The sequence below is a fragment of the Phodopus roborovskii genome, unplaced genomic scaffold (genome assembly GCF_943737965.1).
Source record: "Phodopus roborovskii unplaced genomic scaffold, PHOROB, whole genome shotgun sequence".
NCBI classification, from domain to species: Eukaryota; Metazoa; Chordata; class Mammalia; order Rodentia; family Cricetidae; genus Phodopus; species Phodopus roborovskii.
In genome coordinates this window covers 1,307,380-1,319,684 of record NW_026126606.1, presented here as the reverse complement: position 1 = coordinate 1,319,684, position 12,305 = coordinate 1,307,380, and the positions used below count along the sequence as shown (strand labels likewise).

General features: G+C 48.7%; 1 protein-coding gene across 1 annotated transcript in view; it reads right to left on the bottom strand.

The window, feature by feature from the left end:
• LOC127237590 (lysophospholipid acyltransferase 2-like) overlaps positions 1–9,714 on the bottom strand; it is a 120,921-nt gene extending 111,207 nt beyond the window's left edge. Inside the window, 1 exon segment of the mRNA XM_051205946.1 lies at positions 9,523–9,714. Coding sequence (XP_051061903.1) covers positions 9,523–9,597 — 75 coding nt within the window. The 5' untranslated portion in view covers positions 9,598–9,714.
• Between the last annotated feature and the right edge of the window lie 2,591 nt (positions 9,715–12,305).

Here is a 12,305-nt window from a genome sequence, read left to right as displayed (position 1 = left end):
TTCCTGACAACAGACCATGCACCTCAGAAAACATATGCACCAGTATTTACTCCTTGTCTGCTCTCTGGGCATGTGAACTGGGAGTGGACACTGGAATGAGCTATTGCATCCCACCCCTTAACCTGGTCAGCTACAGGGACACCTCGTCACCAACCAGGACCCCCAGAGTTTGCTGTACTTGTTGCTTCACACAATCGCCTATCACTGATTAACGTCTATGACTTTGCCGTAGGTTGAATATTTATCCTGAAATGTAGTATTAAGTTAGATGTGTCCTACGTCATCACGACTGCATCAGCAGATATGTAGTTCTGACACTAACTGAGGGCCAAGGAGAGTCAGTCAGAGCAAGTGTTAAATCCATTGTCAGCTGAACTCGACTTTTCTCATGCCCCAAGGGCACCAGTTATTCTGTTCCTCTGGGTTGAACTGGAAGTACCTGCCTACCCCTCACCAGATATTGGCCACAAGAGGCTTGTTCTGGACAAGAAGGGACAGTGAAAACGGGTGTCACAGGGGACATAGACATTACTGCAAAGGAGTCCTTTTAGAGGGCCTTGCTTTACACAACACAGGCACAGGATACTACAACTGGCAGTTTTTGTTCCTTACAAAGACAACTGTGCCATCTGAAGGCTTCTTTTGTCTCGATCTCTAGATTAACATGTTGATAGAGCTGCTCTTCCCCAAGCAGTAGGATCCCTTGCCTGAGAATACCGACAGCTAGAGTTATTTTCAGCTCCTTTGCAATCACTCATCTTCAGTGTTTTGCCTGTCTTCAGCTCCTAATGCCTACTGGAAGGAAATTTAACAGTCGGTCAAAAAGGTCTGTGCCCACTAACAGAGATCTTCTAAGCTATCCCTCAGCAAGCTTGACAACTGAGACTTCACTATTCAGGACACATACCAGCTCTAAGAGACAGAAGGCAGTTTCCAGCCAGGGAAGTGCGGCTACCCTTGGAGAAGATGCTGTGTTTACTGGAAATGCCCCGAACACAGCCAGTGAGACCTCAGCCTCTCTGATGCCCTGGTGAGGACCTGTGGGACTCTTCCTCTCCCTGAACAGCAACACCCAGAGCTGCAGTGTTCTGAGTGTAGTAGTCACCACATGGGATGGCACCCCCCATGTCTAGCGTGCTGTCATACTTATCTAAAGGATGGTAGAAAAGGTTTGAAGAATCCTAGGACTAGACTGAAGTCATACAAGATGTGCTCCCGCCCAGTCCCTCGGAAGACAGCCTGATATGTTACTAACACTCATAGCCCTCAGAAGACAGCCTGAGATACTAACACTCATAGCCCTCAGAAGACAGCCTGATATGTTACTAACACTCATAGCCCTCAGAAGACAGCCTGAGATACTAACACTCATAGCCCTCAGAAGACAGCCTGAGATACTAACACTCATAGCCCTGTACACTGGACTCTACTTGTTTATAGCTGCAATGCCCACCCACTCTTACTAGACACAACCTACTGTGTGCCCCGTTTGATAGACAATGAAACTGAGCCAGGCATGGTGGCAAATGCCTTTGATTCGAGCACTCAGAAGGCACAGTCATCTTTACAAAGGAGTTTGAAGCCAACCTGGTCTACACAGTGAGTTCCAGAATAGCCAAGGCTACACAGTGAGACACTGAAGCTTATAGAGATAAGCAGCTTGCCACGCTCACGATCAGACTGTCAGCCAGGCTAAGACCTTCATCACATTGCTGTCACTTAGTCCATCCTCCCTCCACACAAGGAGGGTCCCGAGCAGGAGACATCAAGCCCTATCCCAAAGGAACTTACGGTGCCATATGGAATAAACCAAGTTAAATGCTACAGGTTCCCCCAGAGCAGATTCTAGGGGGAAGGACACAAGGCAAGTGATAGACCCTGAATAACAAGGACATGGGAGACCCCTAGAAGATCAGAAGGATCCCTCTACAGCCTGCCTCCAAGAGTCAGAAAGATGTGAACCTTTGAAAAGAGCCAGAGGAAAGGGACGAAGAGCCTGGCAAGGCAGACCCAGTCCTGGAGGACACAGGGTGGAAATGGTACAGGTTCTTTTCTGGGCACATTCTACAGCAATGGCCTCATCACAGGGAAGCTGCATGGGACAAGAGAGGCAACTCTCTAAGAGGGGTCCAAGTGACCAATCACCCTGGGATGCTCACAACCTGCTGCAGAAGTTCAAAGACATATAACACAGATGTTTTACACATCCAAGAGGCCTAAAAGGGAAGCAGGGGACCTTAGGAAGACATAGACCTTAGATAAATACTGCAAAAGTTTGCCAGACATAAAAGGGTACAGAGGGTTTGGGCGGGGGAGGGAAAAAAAGAATGGCTTCATTAAAGCAAAGAATTAAGAGAAAAAGGAAAATGCACTGAGGACGTGTATGAGATTGGACAGTGCATGGAAGCACAGCAGGTGTGGATTGAATTCTCTCTCCACTTCCACACACGACTCTGGAGAATGTTCCTGGTCAAGCTGGAGGGCAAGGCATCCAAGAGCCACCCTTCACAGGCTGTAGGCCTGACCTTAGACCAGTGTTTCTCAGAGCATGCAGTGAGAATGAATGGAGCAGGTATTGGCCCACGGCCGCCAGGAAGGCCAGAAGGCCGCATTCAGGAAGCACACCCAAGCTAGACTTGGAGCCCTTTCTACACATGAAACTGTGCATGCAGTCATGACATAATGTGACGGGACAGACAGAAAGAAGCCACGCACACACATTATTCAACCAAAATTGTCCCACGTCAGGGCCTAGAGTACACTATGAGTCTTACTCCTTCATATTCTGGTGATTGCCAAACCACCGAAATGCATCATGTGTGTTACTTTATTAAGTACTTTAAAATTACTCCACCAGGTTTTTTTTTGGGGGGGGGGCATTTTTTTTTTGTTCTGTTTTGTTTCAGTGCTGGGGTTCAAACCCATGACCTTCTGCATGCTGGGAGAGTACCCTACCATTAGGCTATACCCTAAGCTCTGCTTCTTACTTTTTTCATGTTTAACCATATATGTCTGTGTGGGTATGTGTATGTGAATTCAGGTGCCTATGAAGTCCCTGGAGCTGGAGTTACTGGAGGCCTCGAGCTACCAGATGTATGTGTAGGAACCCCAACTCCAGTGTTTTGAAACAGTGGCTCTTAGCCACTAAGTCATCTCTCCAGCCCCATACACTGTATTTTTATAGCCTTTTAGTAATAAAAAAGTACCTGAAATACTTGACCCAGATCTCTGCCTCTGATGAGGATGGGGCTATGGGGGAGGAGGGCTGTCAAAATGCAGATCCCTTGGCCCTAGTTTCTAGATCCCTTGGCCCTAGTTTCTAGGACTAGCTAGAGCCAGGGAACACCTTTGTGTGTGTGTGTGTGTGTGTGTGTGTGTGTGTGTGTGTGTGTGTGTGTGTGTGTGTGTGAGATTTTGACACAAATGGTCTCAGCCACACTGTGGAAAGTACTTCGGCAGCAACATGGAAGCTGTGACAATTTAAACAAGCAAGTGACGGGTGAGTACTACACACACTTTTCCAAGTTTGCCAGTGGATCTGTCTATTAGTGTCAGGGGCAGGGCCCAAGGACAATGGCTCTTAGGAGTGAGTAGGAAGTAGAAAGATGAAAAGGGAAAAGTCAACTATGCTCTCCAACTGTGCAGGGAGAAAGGGACTATAAGAAGGAACGCCAAGCGGTGGCCAGACGAACCTCTTCCTGTATCTTTCAGGACTGAGAAGCAGCTCAGCAGTCACAGTCCTGTGTGGTACCTACGCATCCCTCCAGATCCACTCCCAGTTCTGTCCTGGCCCCAGAGCCTCCGAAGGAGACCCCAGCAGCAAACCCAAGGATGGGAGGCAAGGGAGAGATGTCATCCACACCTCAGACTCACTCTAGGTTGAGCCCTTCCTCTAGGTCCTCAACTCCTTCCCTCCTCCAAGCACCCCTGCTCCTCAACCGCTCTCCTGGGGCTCTGCCCCTTCCTTCCTCTCACCCCTGCATATACAATTCAACTGATCTGGGAATCCCTTCATTCCCCTGCTGCTTTCCACTAGCCTACCACATCTTCCTAAGCATTTCTTTTGTTTGTTTGTTTTTTGAGACGGGGTTTCTCTGTGTAGCTTCGTAGACCAGGCTGGCCTTGAACTCACAGAGATCTGCCTGCCTCTACCTCCCAAGAGCTGGGGTTGCTGACATGTGCCACCATCGCCCCACACTTCTTATTACCTACTTGAATCTGTCTCCTTCCAGAACCTGAGGGATGCATGAAACAGCAGGCAGAATGTACGTATCAAAGTTTGCTTCCAGGGCTCAAATGAGGAACCAGTCACATTAAATGAGATCAGCGAGGGGACTGTATGTAGGTGCTCTAGAGATGGGCTGGGAAGAGGGGCTGACCAGCAGTGACCAGCCATGAGAGGGAGGAGTCACTGATGACACTGAGAATTGAGGAGGACACGGCACTGGTGCCTTTGAGTGAGCACCTCCTGAATCCCAATTCTAACCCTCCACATATCAGCTTTCCCACAGTGACTAAAGAAGGGCTCTCTCTTCAACCATCTCATTCTCAACATCACCAAAGAACCTCTCTTCTGGGGTTCATATCTGTGCCTCGTTCTGAAAGAAGTCCTACAAAATTGGAGTGTGGCAGAATCCCACCTATTAAACTGGATTGCAATCAACAGCTATGTAAGCTACTTTGAGTAGTTCAAATCGGCCACACCCGACCTAACACACAGAGACCAGGGTTATCTGCACTGAGACAGGCAGGACAGTTGGGAGGAACAGTATCAAGTCACAAAGAACTCTAAACAGTAAGGTGGCAGCAAAAACACGTTTAACTCCAAATTTACAAGTAGGTTTGAATTCTACTTTGTGAATACAAAATTTGACCAGAGCTTTCCTGGTGCCCTTCACTAAGGAAATCCTGAAGATTAAGAATGCAATTTTCAAAATAAAAATATAAAATGCAAGTATTTCGTAATTAGGGAGAAACTGTGCATCGAGCATCTACGGGAGCCAGGTTATTACATCGATTATGTGTTTTATAATAATCTATAAATACATAGTGTTTATTTACTAATTTTACAGAGGAGGAGGAGACGTGGACTTAAGAAAGCACAGTGGGACCCAGCGTGGTGGCACACACCTTTGATCCCAGCACTTGGTGGTAGGCAGAGGCAAGTGGATCTCTGAGTTTAAGACCAGCCTGGCCTATAGAGTAAGTTCCAGGACAGCCAGAACTACAAACGGGGGGAGAGGGGGTGACACACTAAATCGAGCTAGAGAAAGAGAGAAAAAACAAGCAAACATAGTAACTGCCCAAGAGCAAGCAGCGGGCAGAGCAAGGCCCTCACCCTACTCAGGGAGCCCGAAGCCACCACCACATGCTGACACTCTGCTAATGAAGAGAGACAGGCAGGATACAAGGACCCTACATCTAACAGCATTCCCAGGGCAGTTTCAACTCCTTCCTACAGAAACTTCCTCAAATTATTAGTCCACTTTCCTCCTTGACTTTAGATTTGTATCCCTCCACATTTCAGGCCTTTTTTATCTGTTCCTAAACACAAAGTTATGGGATTTTAAACTTAGGTCGGCACACATTTAGCACAAGAAGTAACATTTATATACAGTGACATTTCTGAAACTGTTAACGGACAGAGTGATTCCAGACCCATAGGCCTTCCTGGCTGGGCTCCCCAACAACATTCTGTCATGGAGACTGGCCCTCACAAGTGTAGAGCCAGCCAAGCTCTCCAGAGGTGGACAGAACTAACCCTAGGACATGCAACCTTTGCCCCCCTTCTTTTACCACCTCTACCTATGGAAGAACTCAGCAGAACCCAGCCCTGTCTGTCAGGGAACTTTAAAAACCACTCTTAGGCTAACTCTTCCCTAAAGTGCCATGGCTGTCTGCACAAAGAAGACTGAGACTTAGGAGAAAAAGTCAATCAACAAACTGACCAAAAAAAGAGCAAAGATTTCATAAGCCTTCCCACCTCTCCCTGTTACATACACGAGTGCGTGTGTGCACACACATATAAATACACATACACACATTCACATATAAACACACACGTGTGCATACACACACACACATGCACACATACACTTGGCACATTTGGAACTTTAGATGGTTTTTCTTATTCTCACCTTCGCTGCCAAGAGACCCAGTTCTAAAACAAAGACACATTCAAAGTAGTTCTCCCACGTTAATGCTACAAAACACACTGGCGTTTTCTGCAGACACTCAAGAGCACACACATGGGCACATGGGCATGTGAACTGAGCAATTCAGCTTTGGAGTCTGACTTCCGGAGGTGTGAGAATTGTACTGAAGAATGTAGACTACATGGAAAAGTTTCACCACCTCTCAAGCGTTGGACACTATGATTCTACTGGATTTTGCAAAACTTGATAACTCCTAACAGCTCCCCGCAACACACTCCTGTCTCCCTCCTCCTTCCTTCAAACCTTTCCAAACACCACAAGTCTCCACCTCTTGTCTTTCCCTGTCCCAAGAATTTGTCATATGATTTATAAAACAGAGACTCCCATGTCAACAAGGCTGTTCCAAGCCTCATCTTCAACCAATCTTCTGCCTAGAGCACTATGCTGGCTATTTACCCCAGTTTCATAGTGGTAATTACAGCATCATGGGAGAAAGAAGGGAGAAGGGAGGGTAAGAGCAGAAGTAACAGAAGTAGATGATGTTAAAATACATACACACACACACATATATATATACATAAGTTGGTCACCTGGGACTTTATTCTTAGGTTCATTTTGATACTTGCTGTGTGAAGTCTAAAACCCCATATCAGCAACTTATAAGGAACACAAGCCCCTTGATACGAAGATACCTGGTCTCTCTGAGTCTCACTCCTTTTCTTTGGCACAGCTAGCCCTCGAGATGTTTCCTTACTCAAAGCCCACTCTCCACACATCCCTTTAATCAGATCTCCAGAATTACACTAAAAATAGTCACTTGAAAAGCAGGGCCTAGAGAGGAGAAACACCAGAGGTCAGGTACTTCCTATCTTAAAGAACCTTGTAACTTCCCAAACTCAACGGAATACCTTGACTACCTCAAGGTCATTCTGGGAATTCTTAGTACAGATAAAGATTCAGGAGCCTAAGGCAAGATTTTCTGCTCTTTTGCCTTTGCCTGACAACATAAAATCTCCTTCTGCTACCTCAGGAGCAAGGGGCACTCTCAGGTCCTAAGCGTACCAAGTCAACACAAAAGTAAAAGGTTCACATTTTATTACTTCCTAAAACAATTGCTTTTATAATTTCCTAAATTTTCCAAACACTGTTAATTGGCACGCACCAAACAACACACTAGCGACTAATAATTTTTTTTAACTTCCTGACTTGTCCTTCCCCTCCTCTCCCCCATTGAATTACATTATTTGACTACAGTCGAGTCCTTGGGCTTCTTTCAACTTGGATTCAACTATTCACGTGTTATAAAAACTTTTCTGGTTGGCTTATTTTTAAAGTGTGGGCGTAACTTTATCATGTGAGGTCTTAATTACTCCGAGAGCTTTGCTAATGTCTTTTTTGTTTTGTTTTGTTTTTCTACACAAGGTTTCACTATATAGCCCTAGCTCTGTAGACCAGGTTGGCCTCAAACTCACAGAGATCCGCCTGCCTCTGCCTCCTGAGATCAAAGACGTGCGCCATGACCACCCGGCTCATGTCTTAAGAGTCAATTCTTCAGTATTTCATGGGAATAACTGTGGCTGCAAAAAGTACAGATTGTGTGATATTTAACTAATAAGTCTTAAGACTTGTTTACCACACAGCCAATCCCTGTATTATACAAACAGCCATATAAACTCAGGGTTCTACAAACTTAAGAGTTCCCCAGAGGATGAAGATTGTCTGAGGTGCCAAGTTAAAGTCACACTATGAATTCAAGTCACTTCCCTTGATCCTCCCATATGCATTACTTCCACAAAGAACTTTCTCTGGATTGCTGAGATGTTTAAAGGAGCTTATTAATATTAGATTACTTCTTAAAATTATGATCCTTCACATAAATCTAAAACTATTAGTATGGCAGGGCTACGCAACTGTCTCCCCAAAAGAATGAAAGGGTAGAAGTCTCTCTTGTTTCTCATTAGCAAGAGAAAATTTTCAAACGATCCTGCCCTCCCTTTACGGGTAGGATGACAACAACCTATTTAAGTCAGAGATGTAACACAGCCAAAGGTCATGTGCCACAACTCCATTTAGAAAACTGCGAGACTACCTCAACAGGAGGGAGACTATCCAAAGCTTTCTGTTCTGATCACCTTAATAAACAAGGACTAACCCTGTGAATTAAAGGAACCAAGTACTTGGGCACTCTAGTAGCTCATTAGCATGATACGCATCACAACAGCAGTTCAAGCTATGTGGCGAACAGGTATTTCACTATTAATTGAAAGTTGCCAGTGAAATGAAGGAAAGAATTCAGATCTGAACTCTGGGCAGAACTGTCTAACCCTCCTTCAACATAACTCAGTGTATTTTATTTTAAACAGAGAAGCACAGAGCAGTGAGCATGGTGTTGAGCTTGGATGTCGCCTCCAGCTTAAGTCCAGAGAGGGAGGAATTCTGTATTCTAAAGGAAATCCTTAAGACATCAATGGCAGCCAGTCAAGCTGAGGACAGTGCAAACACCTCCAGATCAGAAATAATGTTAAGCAAGATTTCAAAGCCAATTACCTTCAGCCCTGGGGCTAGACCAACAGTCTAACCGTACCCCACCAACAACTTTCCCAGACCTCTCTCAGGACACACTTCAAAGTTGCTTTGCTCAATAAAAAATGGCGCTGCTTTCTCCATCCCAACATTGTTTATTTCTCAGTAATCCTGAGGCCCTTTAAACAACCAAATTCTACTGGCCTCATTTAAATACCCAGCCTTCCCTAGTGTCAAATGCTTCTCTGAGGGTAGGGTGAGGGGACAGGATGGCTGCTCCTATCCACAGCTGCAACTTTTTCACCACAAACCTTGGCATCATGAACTCACTTGGACTTCTCTTCATAACCTGCCTTCCCCCAAACTGTTGCCTCGCAGTCTCTCCAGTCACACTTCAATGCAAACTGTCCCCAAGTGCAGGACCTCTCGAGCCCCAGCCATTCACGCCCCATCCTGGACACTAGGCACCCAAACCAAGCTCAGACTCCAGGAGCGGATACCCCGCGGCCGTCCCTGGGTCCACCGTCCCCGGGACTCCGGGGTCCGGCGCCCGGCGGCCGGGCAGCGACAGCATGCACACCCGCACGTCTGTCTAGCCCTCCCCGGCGGGCTGTCGCCGAGCCTCCGCCCGCGCCCACCCCCGCCCGGGGCGGCGATGGGGGGCTGGGTGGGCACCAAGGCACCAGCCAGAGCGACAGGCGAGGGGACGAGGCCAGCTGCGCGCCCCCGCCCCGCCGGCAGCCGGGCACACAGCGGCCCCGGCCCCAGCCCCCACCCTGCTCCCGCCCGGGTGGCACCACGGCCGGCAGGGGCGACCAGGGCGCGACGCCCCGGACGCCGGTACCTGATCGATGGGCAGCTGCACGGCGTTGCTGAGAGGCTGCAGCAGGGTGGAGCCCGTGGTGCTGGTGGTGGCCATGGCCGGGCCTCGGCGCTGCGCCCGCTCGCCCGCTCCGGCCAGGCGCCGCTCGCCCTGTGCCGAGCTACGCCGGGGATGGGGATGCAGCGGCGCGCCCGCCCCTCGGCCGCCCGCGGTCGGAGCAGCCGCGCGGGGAGGGGCCGTGGGCGGAGCCGCTCGGTCCCGCCCACCGCGCGGCGCCCCGCCCACCCGGCCGCCGGCCAGCGCGGCCCCCTCACGCCGCCCGGCTGCCCGATTTCCAGCAGCTTCCAGCGCCCCCTCCCCACCGCGCGCACCCGCGCGCCCGACAGCCCCGCGGCCCAATGGTAGCGCGGCGCCCCGACTCCCGCAGCCAATCAGAGGACGCCTGCCTCGCCGCGCCCCTCCTCCGTGCAGAGGGCTCGGGCGAGGGGCTGAGGCTCGACCGCGACCGTCGCCCGAGGGAGGGCGAGCGCGAGTCGTGATCGCCGGCGGGGGCGTGCGAGGGCGGCTTTGCCTCCGCCTCTGTTTGCTTCCTCTCTCAGGAATGGTGGGCGCCGTCCCCACCCCTCCCTGGCGGAGCGGCGGACAACAAAGGGGCTCGGGGTGGCGGCCAGACAAAGAGGGGGGACTTGGAATGGACGCAGCGCCTGAGGAAGTTGAGGGACAAAGCTAGGGGGGCTGGGAGCCGCAGGGCGACGCACCACAAGGACCCCCAAACACAAAGTGCCTTTGTCCCCGTGCTGCCCAAAGTTGCGAGGATCCGGGCGGACCTGCCTCATCCGCGCCCACCTGGGCCTCACGAGCCGCGCTGGCACCTCGCTCGCTCGCATGCTCGCATCGCTCATCCAGATCAGAGGGACACAGGTCGGACCTGGGCAGCGCCAGCCCGAGGGAAAGCCTGGGTAGCCAGCGGCCAGCAGTAGAGGCCCCGCCTTCTAGAGCAAAGGCTGCTGCTGGTAAGCATCCCTTCTGGCCCAGCGAGCATCTGTCTCTGCCCAGATGCGAATTCTGCTGCGTCCACACACATTCCCTGTCGGTGTGGCATCCCCTGCAAAATGTGATTCTTGACCCTTTAACTTAGCGAAAGCAAGCCATGTGGACACCTGGAAAATGCCAACCTCGTCCTCTCAAAATGCAAGTGGGAGGTTGAAACAAGGAAATGTTTAAAGGAGGGGGCTTTGAAAGGTAGACAGCTTTGTGAGGTAGGTATTGTAACCACCCTCAATCTAACGAGGAAATTTCATTTCAGAAAAAAATTACATAATTTAACCAAGAGCTAAACAACCATGTGTGGTCGTAGGGGGAGGAGTGCAATCCAAATGTTTTAGCCCCATTCTAAGCTCTTAAAACATAAGGCTTTTCACCGTATGACTTAACAGCCACTCCAGAGTAGCCATCAACTACAGGTACACCACTTCCTCGAGGACCACTCTAGAGTCTTCAGTAGCGAGAGCACAGTGCTTCAGAGAGCCTGGCTGTGGGCTCAGCTGTCTCTGAAAAAGGGCTGACCCAATTAGTTCGGGGCAGTCCCTTCCTGCCCACAGCTCTCGGGTGGGCAACTGAGCTCTAGTAAGGTTTTTTAATCTATGATAGAGAGGGTGGAAAGAAAGAAATTCAAATGATATCTTTCATTCTTGATGTAGCGTTGCAACTCGCTGGGACCCATTAGAAGACAAACCTGGTCAATAATGCTAAAATAGCCCCAAAATCTGAACCTGTCTATTAATATAACCTTGGAGGGAAGACCACTTTTTTCCCCTCTTTTCTCCACTTTGGGGAAGTATACAGGTGGCCTGGCATACAAACTGAAGTAAGAAATTAAAATACCATTTTAAAGGCTTGAGAAGTGGGCGTCAGAAACATATTGCCACCTAAAGCAGGCAGCGTACAGATAACAATCCTAGAACAAGTACTGTCTACCAAAGCAATTGTGTCAGGATGATTTTTTTTTTTTTTTTTTTAGAACAAGACAGAACATAGTTTCTATTGGGAGTGACTCCTTTAAAAAGAGGTGTGGCTGGGGGGATCCTTCCTGTCAGCCTGTTGCCCCAAGGAAAGTAGATAAAAGTGATGGTGAAAAGTGGGGAGAGGGTTTTAATCAAAACAGCCACTTGGGAATAATGGAAGTTAAGCACCTCTGTCCATCTTTGCGGTAGTGATGTACACTCTGAGTAGAGGGGAAAATTAGAGCAAGGGGCATGAAGTGTGTATAATTAAGCATGCCCATGGTCTCTTTGACCATTATCTCAGTTGTAGTTCTACAGAAATGGCCCTAGATAAGTTCTTGTTGTTTGGTGGGACAATCATGTTTGATTTAGGGTGATGCCATGAATTTAGCTGTCTGTCAGGCTCTGTGTTTCTGGAGTCGATGATGCCTGTAGGATTAGGACATGACTAGAGACATTTGGGCACTTTTGGGGATGTCTGAAACAAGATATTGTAGTTGCTGGCAGTTTATTGTGCCTTCAGCCTTGGAAGGGGATGAAATAAGTATTATCAGTTTTTAGATATTCTTTAGTTGAGCAACAAGCCAGCCACACCATTGTTTACAGAACTGATGGGATTGATACCCCAGTTTAAAAAGATTTCCCTTCCTCTACCTTTTTTCTTCAGCCCAGTCATGATACCCACTCACACTGAAGAAGGCCTTTTTCCTTACACAGTCCAGGATTAAAAAACTGTAGACATATCCAGAAATACTGTTTTATTATCTATCCAGTCTTCCATTAACCTAGTCAAGTTGATGT